General features: G+C 35.4%; 1 protein-coding gene across 1 annotated transcript in view; it reads left to right on the top strand.

Annotated features, from left to right (window-relative positions):
- LOC140149081 (casein kinase I) overlaps positions 1-18,512 on the top strand; it is a 43,283-nt gene extending 24,771 nt beyond the window's left edge. The window contains exons 6-7 of the mRNA XM_072171244.1: positions 14,102-14,255; positions 15,171-18,512. Of these exons, the coding sequence (XP_072027345.1) occupies positions 14,102-14,255; positions 15,171-15,455 (439 nt within the window). The 3' untranslated portion in view covers positions 15,456-18,512. The remainder of the gene's footprint in view (positions 1-14,101; positions 14,256-15,170) is intronic.
- Positions 18,513-19,302: the final 790 nt, after the last annotated feature.

Genomic DNA, 19,302 nt, shown 5'->3' with positions numbered 1-19,302 from the left:
CAAAACAAGCAGTTATTTTGTAGTACATGTTGTATGTGGTGACTGAGAATGATTGATACAGTTGAAGCTGTCCTTTAACATGTTTATCTAGAGAATAAAACCAATCCTTAAATCCTTCTGCAAATATTTTCTTTGAATTAATGACATCAAAGGATGAGTAACAATTCTGACATTTTCATTGCTTGAACTTCTATTCTAAATGCCCAGAGCTTTGTATTGCATTATGTGTGCATTTGAAAATGCAAATTGTCTCCGTAAAGTTCATTACATCATCAAATGACCTTTCTTACATATTCGAAATGAAAGAAATCATCCCCAGAATCAGTATGATCAATAGGATGTGACAAAATTCTACTAAACTGTGTCCTTTGAATTGAGATGTGATGCTATGATGCGTAGTATCTGAATCATAAGGCATAGACCAGCTGTTATGGGTGTTTACACACATTGAATTGTGGAGGGCATCACTGGTGGAGTATGCATTCTATTATTAGTATATGGCAAAGATAGAAATGCTGCTTGAAATATATGTATCATTGTATTGGTATGGAGGGAACTGCTAGCATGCCGGTATTACACATCTTATACTGACGAGGGATTGATCATAGATCATGAAACCCATTTATTTGAGATGACAAATAAAATATTGAGGTTTTTTTCCATATATACATTATATTGCACATAGAATATTATTAGCCAGATGATCAGTGCTTTATGCAGGTGTAGACATGGCAAGTTACATACACATTGAAGATGTCTTAGAAATACATTCCTTGCAAATTAAAGTAATCTCTTTAACCTGTCCTTGAATGGGCATCAGTTAAAAGCTTTTTATATTAATTCACATGGATTTATATGGTTTGCTGGTATCTACAATGTACAAAAGTGATCTGTGTTTGATTAATTTGTCAAGCTTGCAGCAATTGAATAAAAAAAGGACATGAACTTCCCTTGTGTTGGATTGTACATATGTTTACAAGTAAAAATTCACAATTTGGTGATGTTGGGTGTGGACATTTTGTCAGGTGCCATTAGCAAACAGTGACACACCTGTACAATTACAAAATAATTATTGATTACATGTTAGGCCAAATACAAAACAACAAGCTTTGTGTCCAAAGAAGATGGAAAACAGTAATGCTCTATTTTTTTTATTGCATTGGCCCCTTTTTCTTTGAAGCTTTGCAACTTTATTTTGTTGCTTCCCCCGACAACTAAGATAAAGAAAAACAAAACCATGAAAAAACGCTTGTGCTGAAAATCTTCATATTTATGTAATAAGTATCCTTAATTCTTGCTGTAAATTTAAGAAATTTATGTGTTACATTACATAAGTGGAAATACAGGTATTGGGAATAAAATGACTTTATATAATGTCTCTTTCCTTAGCATCTTCAATATGGTGTCTTTGCCAGGCACAAACAGTGCATGTCAATAAACTGGTGGGTGTACACTGTACTGTACACTGTACAGTATACAAGTACATTGAACAATGATGTGACTGCCTGCACGTAACCAAATGAGTCAGGAAACATGATAAGTAACATTGCAGAATACAGGGCACCATTCATATTTACTAATCCTAATCCTAAATGCTTACACTAATCTTGAATTGGAACATTTGAATTTCTAAGAGAGCAATATGATTACATGTATGACCAGGGTTTTAGGCTGCAAAAATTGGTTTTGAGTTTCCTGTCAGATGCCCACACTTCCATTTTTGGGCCCGTACTTACAGGCAGGCCATAATTTTAACTAGACTTAGGATGTTTTAAGCATGAATTAGATTTCTTCAATAGTGTAATGAAAATCACAAAAGGAGTTGACAAGCTATGGTGCAAAACAACGGGCAACTAATTACCAGGTGGGGTGAAAGCAAACTAATTAATATTTTGTTAAATAAAATCCTGCCAACTGTTTGTATCTCAACATACATGTAAACTTGGAAATATGCAAATGTTAAGACGTATCATTGAAAAGGCAAGCAAAATAATGCATTCAGATTGTAAACCTATATACATTAGCGTTATTTGAAGTTGTTTTTCAATGCAAATTGTAACCTTTTGAAACCAATCCAGGACACATCCTTTTTACACAATTTACAGCCAATTAGGCTGGACTGATTTTTAATTATTTGAGATAATGAAGTCAAGTATATATTCTACATACAAAGGTATTGTTGAATTGCCAAGATAACAAGCCTATGGAAGATAATAATATACTGTTAAGTGTTATGTCTGCTGGATAAATCTTGAAGTGGATTTCCAGTGCTTGAAATTTAGCTCTTAGTTTTGTCAAGGCATATTTTCATTCGTCCAAAGCACTCTCTTTTGAGAGATGTTTGTTTGTTTGTTTAAACGGTCGCTCCATGCAGAGACACACTTGGGTCCTGATGGGACCAGGCTTAAACAAAATGCTCAAGCCAGTTAAAAAAGCCTATGGATGCTGGCCTGTGTGGAAATAATTAAGAGAGAAAAAGATTTGAAGATAAGATGCTCCCAACGATCAAGTAATTACTTAGTGAACAATTTTACTGTCAGCCTCTGGATGGTGGGAAGGGGAAAGTTGTAACTAATGTTTAAAATTGTGAAATTTGAAATTATTGCAAACAAAACAGACCACAATTCTAAACTTGGCATGCTCCTTCACAAAGCACTGAGAATATTCAACTTTCTTTGTCTTCAATATTATTATGATAATTATATGCACTCATGTATTATGTACAAAGGTTAAGCCTATAACATGTTAATAGTACAGGGATTTTGTTTGTGTTTGCAGGATATGACATCATGATGATAATGTTTGATAATTTAAATTGACAGTGCTAATTGCCCACATAGGTGAAAACAAATACTTTTTGGTATCACTGTCATTATTTAATTGTAACAGATGAATACATGTACAGTCCAAATTTATCCAGCCATAGTGGGACCAAGCATATATTGGCCGGATAAGTGAAAAATATAGGATAGGTACATACTAAATGTTACTTTAACAAGTTAATGTTGCTTCAGAAGATTTGGATGTACATTTGTATCTGTTTAAGTTTTTGCAGAATTCTGAAAGTTTTTATTTATTGTTCAAGAGTGCTGTATTAAGTTGGCTGCAATCCCTCAGGATAATAAAAATGTAATTGGGAGACAGATAGGTCAGTGAGAGTTCAGGAATTTGAATCAGCTGATTGCCAAAACACTGTTAACCATCACAGATGATAAAAGGGAGTCACCCATATCTATGTATGTAAATTGAATTAAAAAATCTTGGTATTGCCAAGAGAATGTGCACATTGAATGTAGGCCTACATTGTAGTACCAGTTGTTTGGCTGATATGACACAATAATAAATGTGACTGATAGCATCATCTTGCAAACTACACATGGAAAGGCCAGTCAGAACCCGTGCGGCCATTGGGGGGGGGCACCACTTTTCAGCCTAAAAAAAGTTTCTATTATTAACTTACAGTTAAAATTGTACATTAATTTTCAACAAAAGTGCTTGGGCTTTAAGGGGTTTGCCCCCCCCCCCATTAAACCCCCATGTGTGGCTCCCGCTGGGAGTTTCACCACCAGACCCCCACTTTCCTCCACACCACTTAAAAATTTGTTCTGTCAGACACTGTATTCAACCTCTAGCACTGAATGGGCTATCCTATAGTCATTTCCTCAAAACACAACACACCCGGGGGGGGGGCACTCACATTTGCCAGCTATACGGGTATGTGCCGCGGCGACGACCCCCTTTTTCAGAGCCGCTGGCGTTCCCTAGACCCCCTGAATTCATTGATTGCCGCTCTGATGACTCAATATTTTTTCTAGCCGTTCGCTCGGCTCACAGAATTCATCATCTCCGCTCTCATTGACAATAGATTGGCATGTTTTCCGCGCTACGTTTACAAGCCCAAAATCTCGGCCCAAAAGCTACTTTTGCAAGCCCAAAAGCTTCCTTCAATGGGGATTTTCCATCATAAGGTGAATTTTGGGCTCCTTTGTAGGCAACACTGGGCCAGTTTTGTGATTGTTTTCAAAATGTAAACATCACTTGAAACTTGAGCGAAAATCATCGGACTTTTCGGCTGATGGTGACATGAACATTTTGATGAATTGAGACCATCATTGGGAATAAAACTGGAAGTAAATATTATGACTATAGTACCTCAAATATGTACACTTCATTGGCTGGTCCGAATAGTGAATTTAGAAGTGATTTTCGATCTATCAGCCTGGTGGAAAGACTGCCGAATTCTGCACACTTGACATTTATGGCTCGATCCATTCACATAAAACTATTAAATGTTTTTCTTTGCGGCAATCTCAGGTTTGCTTGTAATAATTATTAAGTAGGTGAGAAAGTAGGCCAGTACAGGGAATTTAGGCTAGGCCTATTTGTCATTTTCTTATGATCTGGATGTTATAGTAGGCCTACAAGTTAGTCCGAATAATCAGACCCAGAACAAAATATTAATTTCTGACATGATCGTGTTCTGGTAAGTAGGCCTACAAGTCATACCTGGAATATTTTCTAAATTTTATCCTTTCTAGATGATCCACCCAAAAATAAAAATCATCGTATAGAATAGATCCCTGTAGGCTCCCTACTAAGGGAGCGATCGTTATTTATGGCAGGGGGGTAATGGGAAAATTTAGGGGAACACAATTTTTTTTAAATCTTGAGATGGGGGAACCTAAAATTTTTAGTTGAACCAGGAGGGGGGATTGTGAAGTTTTAAATGGAGAAATTGGGAAAACAAGGGGGAACGCGGAAATTTTGAGCGGACGCGAGGGGGGAACGCGAAAATTGTTGTTGATATTTTTTTCCAAAACGCCCATCCCCACCCCTGCCGTAAATAACGATCGGTCCCTAATCTGGATTCAAGTGTGATGCAGACATTCTGCTTGGAATGATCCAGGTCCAGATGTTGAGATACATTTTAATTTATTTTTCATCCCGATATACTTAATTCGATCATGCACAATTTTTGACAAGAATCAAAATCGATTTTTTCGAAAATCTGTGGCAAAATGCAACAAAAAAAGTTGAAAATTACCCTGGATCAGTTCTCGAGACCCCCATTGGCGGCTGATCAGTTCCCAAGACCCCCTTTTTGATTGGCCAATCAGTTCCTAGACCCTCCCTATTTGACGGGCGATCAGTTCCCTAGACCTCGAAGTTCAAACTGCCGTGGCACACCCCTACCCAAAAAAATGTGAGTGCCCCCGGGACAACACATCACATCCCAGGGAACACTCTGCTAAGAGAAAAAGGCAAGGGTATCACGATTTTCGGATGAGAAGGGTTCTTGTTCTAACTGCAATTCCATCCTGAGATAAGTTGATATCAGCATACATGTAATATATGGATTTCATTCCAAAAGGGTCTATGATAAGTGCTGAAGGGTACATCTACCTCAAGTGGAATTGCATTATCTGGTTTACCATGTTTACTGATACTTAGTTTTACACCCACTGGAGCACAATTAATTGTATGTTGTGATTCTCATAAATAGCTGTGTATGTGAAGCGCATGTGGTGATTCATGATTGTAATGTATGCCTTACACAGAAAGACATACTGAATTGTGGATTCCCAAACACATCTACTCACTGAATGACTAAGAAAGTCAGCTTTTCCTGTTCTCATCCTTAATTTAGGCTTGGTTAAAACAATACAGAATGAACTTTACAGTATACCGAGGATTTAGATTTTAGTTCATCAAGTTTATGGCAAATAAAGTTTAGCAGCCTTATAGTACTTTTTTCACAGAAAGAAATATTGTATAAAAAGAATGAAAATGGAAGTGTTGAACCATGGTTAAATCCGATTTCTCTTCCATGTCAATTAAATTCAATGGTTATTTTTCTATGTGACAAATATTATGATTACTTGTACATGTACAAATTTGGTTAGGTTATTTGATGTTGATTTGTAAGAAATATTAAGCATTATATGGGTTTCATGAATCACTAAATGATAATTAGAGGAAATTGAATGACATAACTCGTGAGCAGCACACTCCAGTACACGGCAATAAACAACAGATTACTTTCATTTTCATTTACATAAATTTATCATATGCAATAAGATGAAATTTGTAATTTTCAATGAAAAGAAGGAATTGGTATTCTGCATGCTAGGGCATGTGAAAACAAAAGAAAGTATACACATACGTGAGTGTTTTGGAACTATCATAAATATATACTGTAAATTTAACTTAAACTCACACTATTCAGTATCAGGTCTTCTCTATTCCAACTAATAAAATTTTAGCACACATTTACATTTTTATATCAATATGGAAAAAATCATGTTTCTATCTGGGATCTCTATTTTATGGATACTTATTATTGCATAATACCTTTAAAATTATACTCAATTCCTGGTCACTGATATTTTGTTCAGAATAAAAATAAATTCATGGCATAATATCAAATAGTCTACAACTTTTCCTGCATTTACAAATTACAAACCTATTTTCATTGTAATTGTTTGTAAGGAGCAAATAAATTGATAACAATGCCAGTCTCTGATAATAAATTCTTGGTAGGCCTTGCCTCGGTATTGATGTGGAGCCTGATGTCAGCTGACATTACCAGCTGATCAGATGGTGAGAGGCCAAAAATTCTAGTACTGCTGGCCAGTGTGATTGTACATGTACCAATTTGTGTACTGTACATGTACACATGTATACAGCACTAACAATATGGCTCCATGCCAGGAAAGATATAACCAGCCATGTACGTCATGGTATGCATGTATACAGATCGACTTGTTCATGCAATAATAATGTCATATTGCACTGGTAGATTTTTGGTCTTAGTATGTGTGCATGAATTGTGTGATTTTGAAAATGTTGAACACAACCAACACATCAAGAAGGGACATACTTGATGGGTCTAGATCCTGGGGTCTAGATGGGACATTGAGCCTCCGGGTTGAGCCCCCAACATTGATTGTATTGCTCAATTTATTTAAACTAAAACTGTATCATCAACTGACCAGCAGGGAAACTTTGGATGGATCTAAAAAAAGATTCAAGAAGTGTTCACAGCCAAGGGAAATAACATTTTGTTTATTATATACATGTACAACATCCAAAATGTATGTTTAAAAAGACTAAAAGCAGACATTTTGAGTTTGGGAGCATAAAAGCATCCCTTTTATTAGGGTAAAACAAGTGACTTGTTGTTTTACCTACACGTAAGAGATGTTTTTAATGCTCCCAAAAACGTTTGCTATACATACATGTCTGATTGATGCCAATTTTGTCATTTCAATTTGCAACAATAACATTTCCACTGTATGTAAATTAGGATGTGTACTGATAACCATTCTTTGATTGTAAGTCCTTTGTTTCAATATGATCATTATTGGTTTTAATTAAACACGATTGGTACCAACCCTGATAGTGATGATGAATGATAATAATTGACAGGTGATATTACTAATTAGTGATGGTAATGTGAAGAAATATTGACATCACATCCGACAACTATTTTAACAATTGATCTTTAGGCGTCCTTTTATGTCCTTTATTTATTTTCTTTGAAACATTAACGATTGGGTGTCATTGTTATACATTTGGCAAAATATGGTCTTTTAATAAATCAAAATTATAAAAATCAACATCTGATTTTAACTGCATGAGTACCTTATATTTTGTTGAAAATACAGAACTTTAAAAATTTTTATGTAGCTTATCTTGACATGCTGTAGAGCTTTTATAAATCAATAGACCAAGATTATAATGTTACAAGGAGTGGGTGCAATCCCTTTTGTAGCTAAGCTTTTCATTTTCAATTATTCTTTACATCAACTGTTTTAATAATATTATGTTGCAGACATGTTGTTTTTAATATTAGAAGTCGGGAGAAAAAAGCTTTCACAAAATAATTGATACTAGTATATAGAATACATTGTTTTTATGTTTTTTGGAAAATCTAAGTTAAAAGAAAGAGTTAAGTTTTGTCAACAACCCTTACATATTGCAATTGCAACTTGGGGAAAGTGTATTTGATTCTAAGAAAAGAGTGATGCATACAAGCGCTGAGAGGAATCCGGTATAATGCAGTTGAAAACATCCCCTGGTACAATCTTGACAATATCTCATGCCTACTCAGGTCAGGTGCATCATCAATACTTCAACATGACTCTACTTGCTTTTGTATTTAGTTATACATTGTTAGCAATTTGGGGCTTCTTCGTTCTGGGTCATTTTGTCCACTTGCTATTTTGTTTTGTACTGTTGTCCTAAAGGCTGGGGCTTAGGGTAACAGTTTAGGGGAGGGCTAGAGGAGGTAAGAAATGGGAGCGAATGAAGTAGTAGGAGACAAGTTTGTTACCCCAATAAGTTTGTATGTACATGACCTTTGAATGTGTTCATTGTGTTGGGGACAAAAGCTCATAGCCACACCATGAGGACACCTTTTCAGCATTAGCATTTATTGAACTGTACTGAAATGAGACCATCTTGGCTCACAGTCAGTGATATATTTGCACAAAAAATGTCTGCAGATCACAATGTATGCGATTATGTACACTTACACACGGCCCCAAACATGAAAGCAAACTGACTCTATCATTCACCAGACAGTTTGTCTGGTGAGGAAGGAGGCAAAAATTGGGGGTTAACTTTTCACAAAATGACTCATTTCTCCTTCAACTCAAGTCAAGTTCTATTGTAATGATTATTTGTTACACTGGATATACACATAGTAGGAGTATTACATGGTACTTCTTCAGAGGTAGTTTTAACGATTTAGGGGTGCATTAATTACATGAAATGTTAAATTTGTTCTCAATTTAGTGCAATGAATGTGGTCCAATGCCCTCTATTATAAACTCAGTATAGTACAGGTAAATGGGGATGAATTCATGAAGTAATAAAATGCCAATATTGCTGTCATAGTTAAAAAGGTTTTCAATGTGACAGAAATCATGTCTTTGGTTCTTGGTTCTCCACTGCTATTTTCTTGGCTAAGATTTTCCTCTTAAGTGATTAGCTTTGTTCAGATATTGCGCTTAATCAGAGCCATCACAGTTACCCAGAAAAGTTACAGGCAAACCAACGCTAGCCTCAGTTACCAGAAGCCTGTATTTACAAGGAAAGTCACAGACTCTAGTAGTCAGGCCTCCAAAAACCGCGGGAACGCGGGAACGGCGTTCCCAGAAAGGTCACAGAGGTCACAGAAAAAAAATTGCAAAAAAAAAAAAAAAAAAAAAAAAAAAAATTTTTTAAAATTTTTTTTTCCCAAAGTTTTCGGCGACCTTGGAGAACCACTGGACCTTTATGAAATTTAGGATCATTCACAGTTAATTTTAAAAAGGAAAAAAAGGTTAAAAAATTACAGTTTGTTATCCTGTATGCAAACCATTTTAACTAATGTTTATTTCTTCATCTATCACATATTATAGATGCATTGGTTTTCCATGCATTTATAATATGTGCATATTAAGAATATTAAACAAACTAATTTTTTCGTCATTTTTTCCCATTTTTTTTTCAAATTATCTGTGAATAATCCTAGGCCTTCAGAATAGGTCCAGTGGTTCTTCAAAGTTGCAGAATACTTCTAAAAAAATGTTTAAAAATAAATAAAAAATAGTTTTTTGAATTTTTTTACCGACATCCGACATGCAATAATCGGTTGAGCCCTAGATGTGATTATATGATTTATATCAATCATATACTATATATATATGTACCGTACTATGACTTACGACAAAAAAATGACAACATTGTTGGAAATTTGTGAGTTTTGACAGTAGGCTAATACTTTGAAATTTTAAGTTGTGTTTTTTTGTGAAAAGGTTGTAAATTTTGATAGAAAACTGTTCCAAAATAAGGCTCAGATTGCACGAGAGAGCATCTAAACCCTGAGAGCTTCCAGGGCCCTAAAGCGGGCCCTGGACCCCGGCCGTTAGGACTTTGCGCTTCACGCTCGTGATGTCCGCTACGCGCACATAGGTCTATTTCAATTATTTCACAGAAAATTTCCAGCACTTGTCATTAAGTTCCCAGACAGCAGAAAATTTTCTGGAGGCCTGCTAGTAGTTACCTAGAAAGTCCCAACCTTCCATTTACAGTACCTAGTATTATAGTAGAAAGTCCCACTCACCAGCATGCCAACCTTCTAAGGCATTTCAAACCATAGTCAGAGCGGACATGTCATGGCATTTGGACTTGGTTTCTTTCTTTTATATTGGTATACATGTAGGTAGGATTTGGAGCAGAGCTATGTACAATCACTGCAGAAATTTGCGGCTGAATCTGTTGCAACAGAAAAATGTTTGGGAAGATGTTGGACTTCATACTGCCTATAAAAAAAGGGGGAATCTGTTATACTGTCACACCAAAATTCAATTTGCAGCAAAGAATAAAATCAAACAAGACAATTATTCAGAAGGTTTGCCCAATAATGCCCATACATGTACATTGTAGTACATGCCAATGCTGACCTCCTTTACTACATTTGCCTCATGAGCTGATGTTATTGTCAGCTACTTGCCTCTTGCATTATGTACAGCATATCTCTGTTGGTAATTTTGATGAGCCAAGCATAGGAAATTCATTTAAACCAGGGATATATGTTTAAATGGAATTGAAATGTTCCCTTGATACTTTGTTTAATACTGGCACATCCATCAGAGCTAAAAGCACTCAAGGTCTAAAGTGGCATTGTACTGTTGGATGATAACCTGAAACTCTTTTGGCTTTTTATCACAAGAGAAAAATATAAGATTTAAGTAAGCAGTGTATTTTCTGATGTGCGACTGGGGACAGCCGTTGTCAGCAATTAAAACTTACGTAGTACATAATATTTGAAGTTAGGATTTTGTGGTAAATTTCTTTCTTGGTCTTTTACTCCAGTAACAAAATATTCCACACAATACAAACCATTCCTTATTTGTATATTTACATGATGATCCACTGCGAACAGAAAACTAAGCTTTGATATTGTAGTGAGTGTGGGGGTGAATGTATGGCAGGGGCGGGTGTGTGGGGAGGTTTGTGCATCAATGTTTGTTTGTAAAATGTGGAAGGAAATGCAAGACACCACCTTACAATGGTAAGTGGCTGATGTTATACATGCAAGGCCTTGAGTGAAAGAAGGAGGAGGATGTTCAGAATGTTACATGTCTAACCATAGACAAGTGATCACAAGTCTATATGGTCTAACTCAAAATGTAATATTTATGGCAATATTATTATGAAATCAAGCAAAGTGCAAACAATTATTATTGTTCAAACAGACAAACTAGCTGGTTTCACAGTAAATTGCTTACAGATAAATATGTGTTGTTTTGTTAGTTTGCTTGTTAAAACTATCCCTTCATTAATGAGTATAAATTACTGCAATGTACGTTGTCAGAATGGTTTCCCTGAACTTTGTACATAAATGAATCAGCTCCTGACCATCACAGTTTCTCATGGAGCCAACACAAGTATACGTCAGCAGATGGTTGAACGCTAGTTAGCTGTGGTTTCTAGAGAAGATGGCTATTTTTATTTTTAATGAAGCTCTATATTCATTTATGTGCATATGTTGCACAGTACCATCACTGAAAGATTCAGCTTCTAGTTATTTGCACAAATAAAGTTTGATTTCAATAAATGTCAATTTATTCTAGCAACAAACAAGTGATGTCAGCATTATGCATGAAAAAAAAACTAACAAAAGGTTCTAGTATTTTTATTTCAACAAAATTTGAAATCAATAGAGAACTGATTTTAAATGTCACTACATGAGATTTGTTTAATTATTCCATGTGAATTTAATTACATGTATCATTAAATGCAGAACTTACAATACAATCTCACATTGTTGAACATGTGAGATTGCTTTATCGGTCCTCTTCGTTTGAGGAAGAGGAGGATGAATTGCTAATGAAGATGAGTTACCATAGAAATAATGGAAAAGTGATTGATTGAGAGAGATAACAAACACAATGTATTTTTAATTAAATATAAAACATAAGAAATATTGGGGTTTAATTTTTAGCCTTTCAGCTCTCATATAAATAGTTTTAATCCTATTCAACCAAGCTTGGTTAATTAATGGCTGCATTATGGGTCCACATATACAATGTATGTATTTGGTCATATCTAAGGTCACACACTGAGGTCAAAGGTCATGAGAGGTCAACTTAAATATGCTAAAAATGTAAAATCTAGACTCACATGAACAGTTCAATCCAATGGCAACCATTTTATTGGATCCAAAATATAATGATAAAATTGGATGCTTTACGCCCAATATTTATTGGTCTTTATGTCGAGTCTAATATTTTAAAACTCACAGCGAGACCAATAAATATGGGCTCAATTGATCCAATTTTATATCAAACTTGGGTCGTACATTGTAGCTACACTATGGAAACTTTCATGCAATAGTGGTGTTCAGTGTCACGCACTAATGTCAAAGGTCATTTGAGGTCAACTTGTAAAATAGGCTGAAAATGAAAAAAAAAGTCTCACATCTTCAGAGGACTGTCTGGGACTGCTGTCCCTATTCTGTAAAAACACAATATACACACTCCAAGCCAGTTGTTGGTATTAATATCTCATTGCAAATAAAAATAGCATTGTGACTATATTTTATTAAGCCATCCTTCCAAATAGAATCAAGATAATGGTCATTTGCCCAAACATTGCATAACTTTGCCAGGCATATTGAATTAACCAGTTTCCTTTTCAGAGAGCATTTCTCTTTGTGGTCATGGGCGGAGTCATCAACTTAGCATTTTCTAATAATGGTTGAAAAAATGACTGGCAACATTAATAATATGATTAATAGTTTGCATTCAATTGACTTAGACACAACTTGATAATTAATTTGCTCCTCAGAAATGTTATAGGCCTAAGTTTTTACATCCTGCATGTAGGCCCCAACCTGCTTTCACATTTTATACAACAAATTCTGAATTTCAGTTCTGTTCAATTAATGCGACTCTATTTTGACTTGACACCTGTCAGTTAGAACAGGGTTCACTGCATGTGCAAAAGTACAGGTGCACAATGATGTGGAGCTTATTTAAAAAATTTCAAATATTGAACAGATTTTAATATTTGTTTCCAAATTTAGCAATCTTTAGAGCTAGAAAACATCATTGGCAGTGCAACTTGTTGTTGGGCAAAGTACTGTCTGGATTTAGGTTGATTTCCTGGGATTTTATTTGCTGCTTGATATCTTGCCAGCTTAGTCTGTTCATTGTTTTGTCTCAAATTTTTGTTGTGGAAATATGAATTAGTCAATCTTCTTACTTTACAATTTTGCACTCTGATGTAGCAGTGACGTCAGTGCGCATTTCATTGGCTTCAAATTGCTCGTGTTCGCACAGATGCCTCATCGCGTCGATGCCACTGCCATATCATGGTGAAAAACCGTTTAGTCTTTTTATATTCCACATTATTATTACGAATGATGCAGAAGAATGCTTGAATGGCTTCGTTTATGATAAACCTGATTTTATACTCCCTTGGACCAATGGTGTAATACTACTAGTAAAATTGTACACATTTTGCAGACAATTTGCCATTATTTTTATACTAAGTTTGAGCTATTGAATCCTGATAGGGATTTATTAAATCCATTCAACCTTTCATTTAAAAGGATATTTGAGACATTCTCAATGGCAAATTTGTTAAGCTGGCTAATAATAGCAAAAGTTCATGGACTAAGGCTTGAAGCTGAATGTGTTGTTTGTCATGCTCGTTAGGAACAGGATTCATGCTGCAATGTAATATCATTAGGTTATGATTGCGATGGCTTAAATCCACATGCAGTCTTTGACTTTCCTCCTCTCCCTATCTTTTCCTTTGTCTCTCTTCATCTTTGTTTGCTCTCTCTTTCTTGCTCTCTATTTTCCTCTCACTCTGTTGTACAAAGTATTAATGCTTCATTGTTCTATTAATTTGATGTTTTAATTTTCATATAATGAAGTAGGGACCTTGTAAACAATGGGATTTACAAGCCTTTTTTTAAAACATTTTTACCACTTTGTTTTCAGTTTTAGTTGTACCTATAAGAATTTGAGTTTCTCCTATCCTATGAAATTTGAGATGGACATATCATTACTAAATTTGCTTTCTCTTTGTGTGTTTTCAGTCGACGAGATGACATGGAGTCTATGGGGTATGTGTTAATGTACTTCAACAGGACAAGCCTACCGTGGCAGGGGCTGAAGGCAGCCACAAAGAAACAGAAGTATGAGAAGATTAGCGAGAAGAAGATGTCCACTCCAGTGGAAGTTCTCTGCAAGGTAAAACAATAATTTCCAATCCCCAAGGGGAAGATAGTTTGTAGTGTAAAGGTGGGTACAGGAATGTGTGGCAGATTAAGATAGCATTGCACGACCCTAGCATGATAAACAGGGTGTACTCCTCTACATCATCTACAAGACCCAAAGAACCATGCAGAGGAAAACCAGAGTTACTTAGGAGAACCATTGCATGAAACCTGTTTACTAACAAATTGTTTTCAAAGAATAATGCTCTTTGAAATTCACAAATGCGAAAGGAGTTTGATAAGAAACAGCACTGAGCTCATATGCTTACAACTCATCACATCCTGTATGACATTTTAAACCAGGTGCATATATGCATATTCTGAGAAAATGCTGATAAAATCTGTGCACAAATTGCTCACTATTTTTCCACTTCACAGAAATATTTAAGATGATTCTTCTGTGAAGTTTGATGGATTTTTTGCCCACTTGCTTGTGACAATCAAGTGATTTTTAGAGATCTGCCGAATCATTAAAGGTGTACACAAAAGTAGACAGTTAAGCTGATGGCTGTATAGGTTTATGGGGAAGGGCGTCAAAGAAATGCACAGTGCATAAAAAGTAATAACTTGAGAATAAAGGATACCATTACCATTCCCTATCTTAACTCCAGTCCTTACCAGAAACTTTATTATATTCTGACCCTAAACCTGTTAATCTCAACCTCAATCCTTGTCATAACACTTACCCTAAAAATCTTAATTCTGTAAGAAGGTAACCCCATGTCTTGCTGACAGAGATTGTATTCATCATTGTTAGAAATCTTGGCAAGCTGCCTTACAACAAAACCTAAACAGTATTGTGCAATTATTTCAAATATTCATAAGAGATGTGGTTTTGAAAGATTTGTGTTATAATTGTGTATTTTTACTATTTGTTTGCACTTTGCAGGGCTTCCCAGCAGAATTTGCCATGTACCTAAACTACTGCAGGGGTCTGCGCTTTGAAGAGACACCGGATTACATGTACTTGCGCCAACTATTCAGAATCTTATTCCGCACGCTAAACCATCAGTATGACTACACATTTGACTGGACCATGCTCAAGCAGAAGCAAGCACACCCACAAGTACCCAGCGCGGTGGTAGCCTCCGGAACTCACGGCGGCCAGGGGCATAACCCACGCAGCAGTCATCAGGCCACGGCAACAAAAGATACCAGCAAAAGTAAACGCTGAACTTTGAAAAAGCCATCGGCGATAACACTAGAGGGTACATGTCACAGGCAATAATGACACAATTGCCCTCTCTTGTCAAGATGGAACTTGATTAATTCTCTTGTGTACATGAGCAGTGACTAACAGACACTATAAATTACATGTACACTCTATCATGGCAAACTTCCTAGTGATGATGCAGGATGGATAGATAGCAAAGAGGGCTGACTTCACTATGCTGTACTTATAGCCCTTCAGTCACACTTTTTTCACCGCATAAAAGAAGCATTGTGACTCCAATACCAATTTATTGTAAATATTATACAGCAAGTTTCTTTCTTTTTCACCCACTTTCATGCATCCTCTCGGTAGTTACTTGCTTCATTTTGCCCTCTTTGAGGTGAATATTTTGAAAATGTACAAACAAAAGAGGGAACTGATATCATCTCTTTGTTATCTATATCAGATTGTAAATCTAACTCAAAAGCTAGGAAGATATTTTTTTGTCATTTATTTATGAGAAAAGTGTTGCATATGTTTGATGAGTCCATAGATATGTTATCCAAGGTTTGTCTAATATTCTGGAAACATCTCCACCTGTCTTGGACCTTGCCTTGTAATCATGTTAAGAGGGTGAAATTATTGTACAAATTGTAATCTTTCAAAATCTGTAGGTTTTGATTCTACGCCTCTTATGGCGAGACAGATGGAGGTATTTTCCGCTGTATTATCACCTGGATAATCATACTTGTGGACAGCAGATGCAGCCATAGTATTGAGTGTTGTAATGTACAGTTTGACTGGATTTTATTATGATGATAGAGTAAGTTAATTGGTAGAACCTACTGTAAAAAATATTAACTAAGTAAAACACCAAACAAGATGAGTTAAAAAACTTTAGATGATGCATTAAGCCAGTAACTCTCATATGCGTCTTCTTTTTTTGTATGAGTAGTGTTTTTTAATAAAGCACAACAATGACCATATTGTTAGCTATTATTTGAATGGTTATTGTGGGCTTTATACAGCTATTGTGGAATCCGGATGTGCAGTGTGTATATGTGAGTTAAGGGCCTGTTAGGTAAGGAGGTGTTATGAGCAGAAGCTAGTCCTTTCTGAAATGTATGTAAGATGTATTATCTTGGACAGTTTACCATAAACATACATGTGATTTGCAATATTACAAGTATCTGTAGGGAGGGGCTGGACATACCTGGATGGGGTGAACAATATCATGTGTTTACAAATGAATGCATTAGTGGAATGTGTGCCTTATCTGTGCATCCAGTATACAATGCATCTGTTTAGCGGGACACTTGCATGATTGAGATTCACAGATTGAGGGGTTTTAATGGGTTTGTTGTCTATAAGTTAAATCAGGTTTGCAAAACCAAACCTTGCGTTTCCATTTTTTGAATCACATTCATTTAAAACTGACTTCATGATTTCACAGGTGCATGTCCAAAGTTTTAGGCTTGCCCATAATGTTTGTTCAGCTCTGGAAACCTGAAACAAGTGACTTGCAGAATTTGCATTTATCCTGCTAATGGCAATGTGGTTGATTCAACATGTGTTAAAACATGAGAGTAAGTGGTAAAAACGATAATGATCAAAGCAAATGATGTTAACTCCAAAGACTGTCTAAATATACACCCGTCTGATATTTATCATGACTCAACTGACTCATCAATATGTATCAATAGATTGGAATAAGATGTTTAGTAACAGCAAACAAACAAGGACATTGCCTGTATATGCTCAAATGTGTTTATGTGTAATGCAAAGCATTTTTAGTATATTTCTGTTATATTGCTGCACATGATATATGAAATGTCACAAATGACAGTAAGTCTCATAATTAACATGCAATGTCACAAAGAAAGAGAGTGTAAAAAATATTGTACAGTGACATTAACTATCCATTGGTAACTCATCAGTTTTATTCACCACATTATCAACACATGCCAACACATGTGTCAATTGATTTGGGACAGAATCATGTTTTTTGCAACCTGTTGTATGTTTTCTGCACATGGATTTGTAAATTGATGAAACACCTTTGAAGACTTGTTTATTTGCGTCATCGCAAGTTTTCCAACGCTTAAGTTTAACGTTTGGTTAATTTATAACATGTATTATTTGTAAGCTTACTTGGAATGCTTCTATAGATCACACAACAGTGATTTAATGATGCTCCTTTTAACCATAATTAATACTTGTTCTGCTATACTAGTATTGCAGCCAACAAGACATTGAAGATAAAATGTAATGAAGTGTTGCATTCAAACATTTATACTGCAATAAATTTATTACTTATTGGGAGCATTTGCATACATCTCTTCATCATCAGCTTGATGTTAGCTTTGACCGAGAATGCGGAAGGTTGTGAAAGTGCTCCCAGTAAGGGATAAATTTATTCTATAGTGAGTTGTTTTTTTAGAAATCATAATATTTCTTAATTCTTTTTTGTTCACATCAACAACATAGAAATAACTCAAAATGACTGTATAGGATTTAATCCCACACTATTCGCAAACAGTGTAAGTCCCTGTGTATTGTATGCTGTGAATTCTTGCATAGTCATGAGGGCCAATCGTGGGTGAGACTGTATTTGCAATAGACGATCGATCCTCATTAACAGGTGCTGCTGGGGCTTTACCTGTTTATGAATAGTCTGAAGTAGCCTGTGGATTTAACACATTGGCATTTACAATTTGAGTGAATGACATGTTTACGGCATATTTGGAACAGTTTCCACACAGTCAATTCAGATAAGATGTTAATTTTGTTTTTTATTTCATATTTGTTTGGTTGTAATATTTTTTATTTGTTCAATTGTGACTGTACCATACTCTTATTGATTAAAAAAGCCTCATGATTATTTATCAAGTCAAAGTTTAGATGTATAATAAAAAATAGTAAGAACTTTGACCAACAAAATGTCTATCATAAACTTTCATATCTTCTCAAAATCATACAGGCATAAAGATGTACATCTAAGTGAATCAGACTATGCTCATATAATGTAGAATTATTTATTACGGGGATGATTTTGAAGTAGTAAAAAAAAAAAGGAAATGGCAATTTTCTTGTTGTACTCTTGGCAAAAATGTCCGTAGCTAGTGCCAAAGATGCAGTGAAATGGAGAGTAACAGCTCCCAGAACAAGTTGTGAAGAGAAATGTGCAGAAGGATTAAGTGTTTGTATGTTGCTATGGTATGTCATAGATTTAGATTTAAGACAGAGCCAAGACACATCTATGTATGACATGCATAGACATATTATACTGGAGATTACATGCTTTCAAGTGCACGTGCCAAAGTATTGTGATATGTATGCAACCACAAAGCTTGTGGAGAAGAAACTACAGCCCTTTTAAAAGGAGTTTCTGTTTGATTACGATGAGCGACTTAGGATGAACTGTTTAGACAAAGTCCAAAAAAAGATGTGAGTTAAGGTGATCTCCAAACTGTCCTTTTTAGTTGCATTTGATCATCTGCTATTTAGCCAGATATCATTTCACTTGTAGTCGCATCAAATTCTGATTATGTGATCACTTTTGGAGTGCAATGTTTGTCGGCAAAGTGGAATAACTCAAACTTGTTTTCCTTTCGTTATTTTATTCACTACTTCCACTCTTCTAAATTCTATCCACATAACATTTGTTCAAAAATTGACCTGTTTACAGCATTTAAGAAGCTGAAGTTCAAAGGGGTCAATAATTCAGTTGCTGATGTATAAGAAGAAAGTACAGTCCAACCCAACTTTTATATCCGGACCTTTCTTATACTGATATTTCAGTTATCAGACAAATGATCTTCAATAGAAAACATGTTTGTCAATTTTTATAACAACTTATTTCAATTCT

This window comes from Amphiura filiformis, chromosome 3 (genome assembly GCF_039555335.1).
Source record: "Amphiura filiformis chromosome 3, Afil_fr2py, whole genome shotgun sequence".
NCBI lineage: Eukaryota > Metazoa > Echinodermata > Ophiuroidea > Amphilepidida > Amphiuridae > Amphiura > Amphiura filiformis.
The sequence above is the reverse complement of the archived record's forward strand: the minus strand, read 5'-3'. Positions and strand labels throughout refer to the sequence as shown.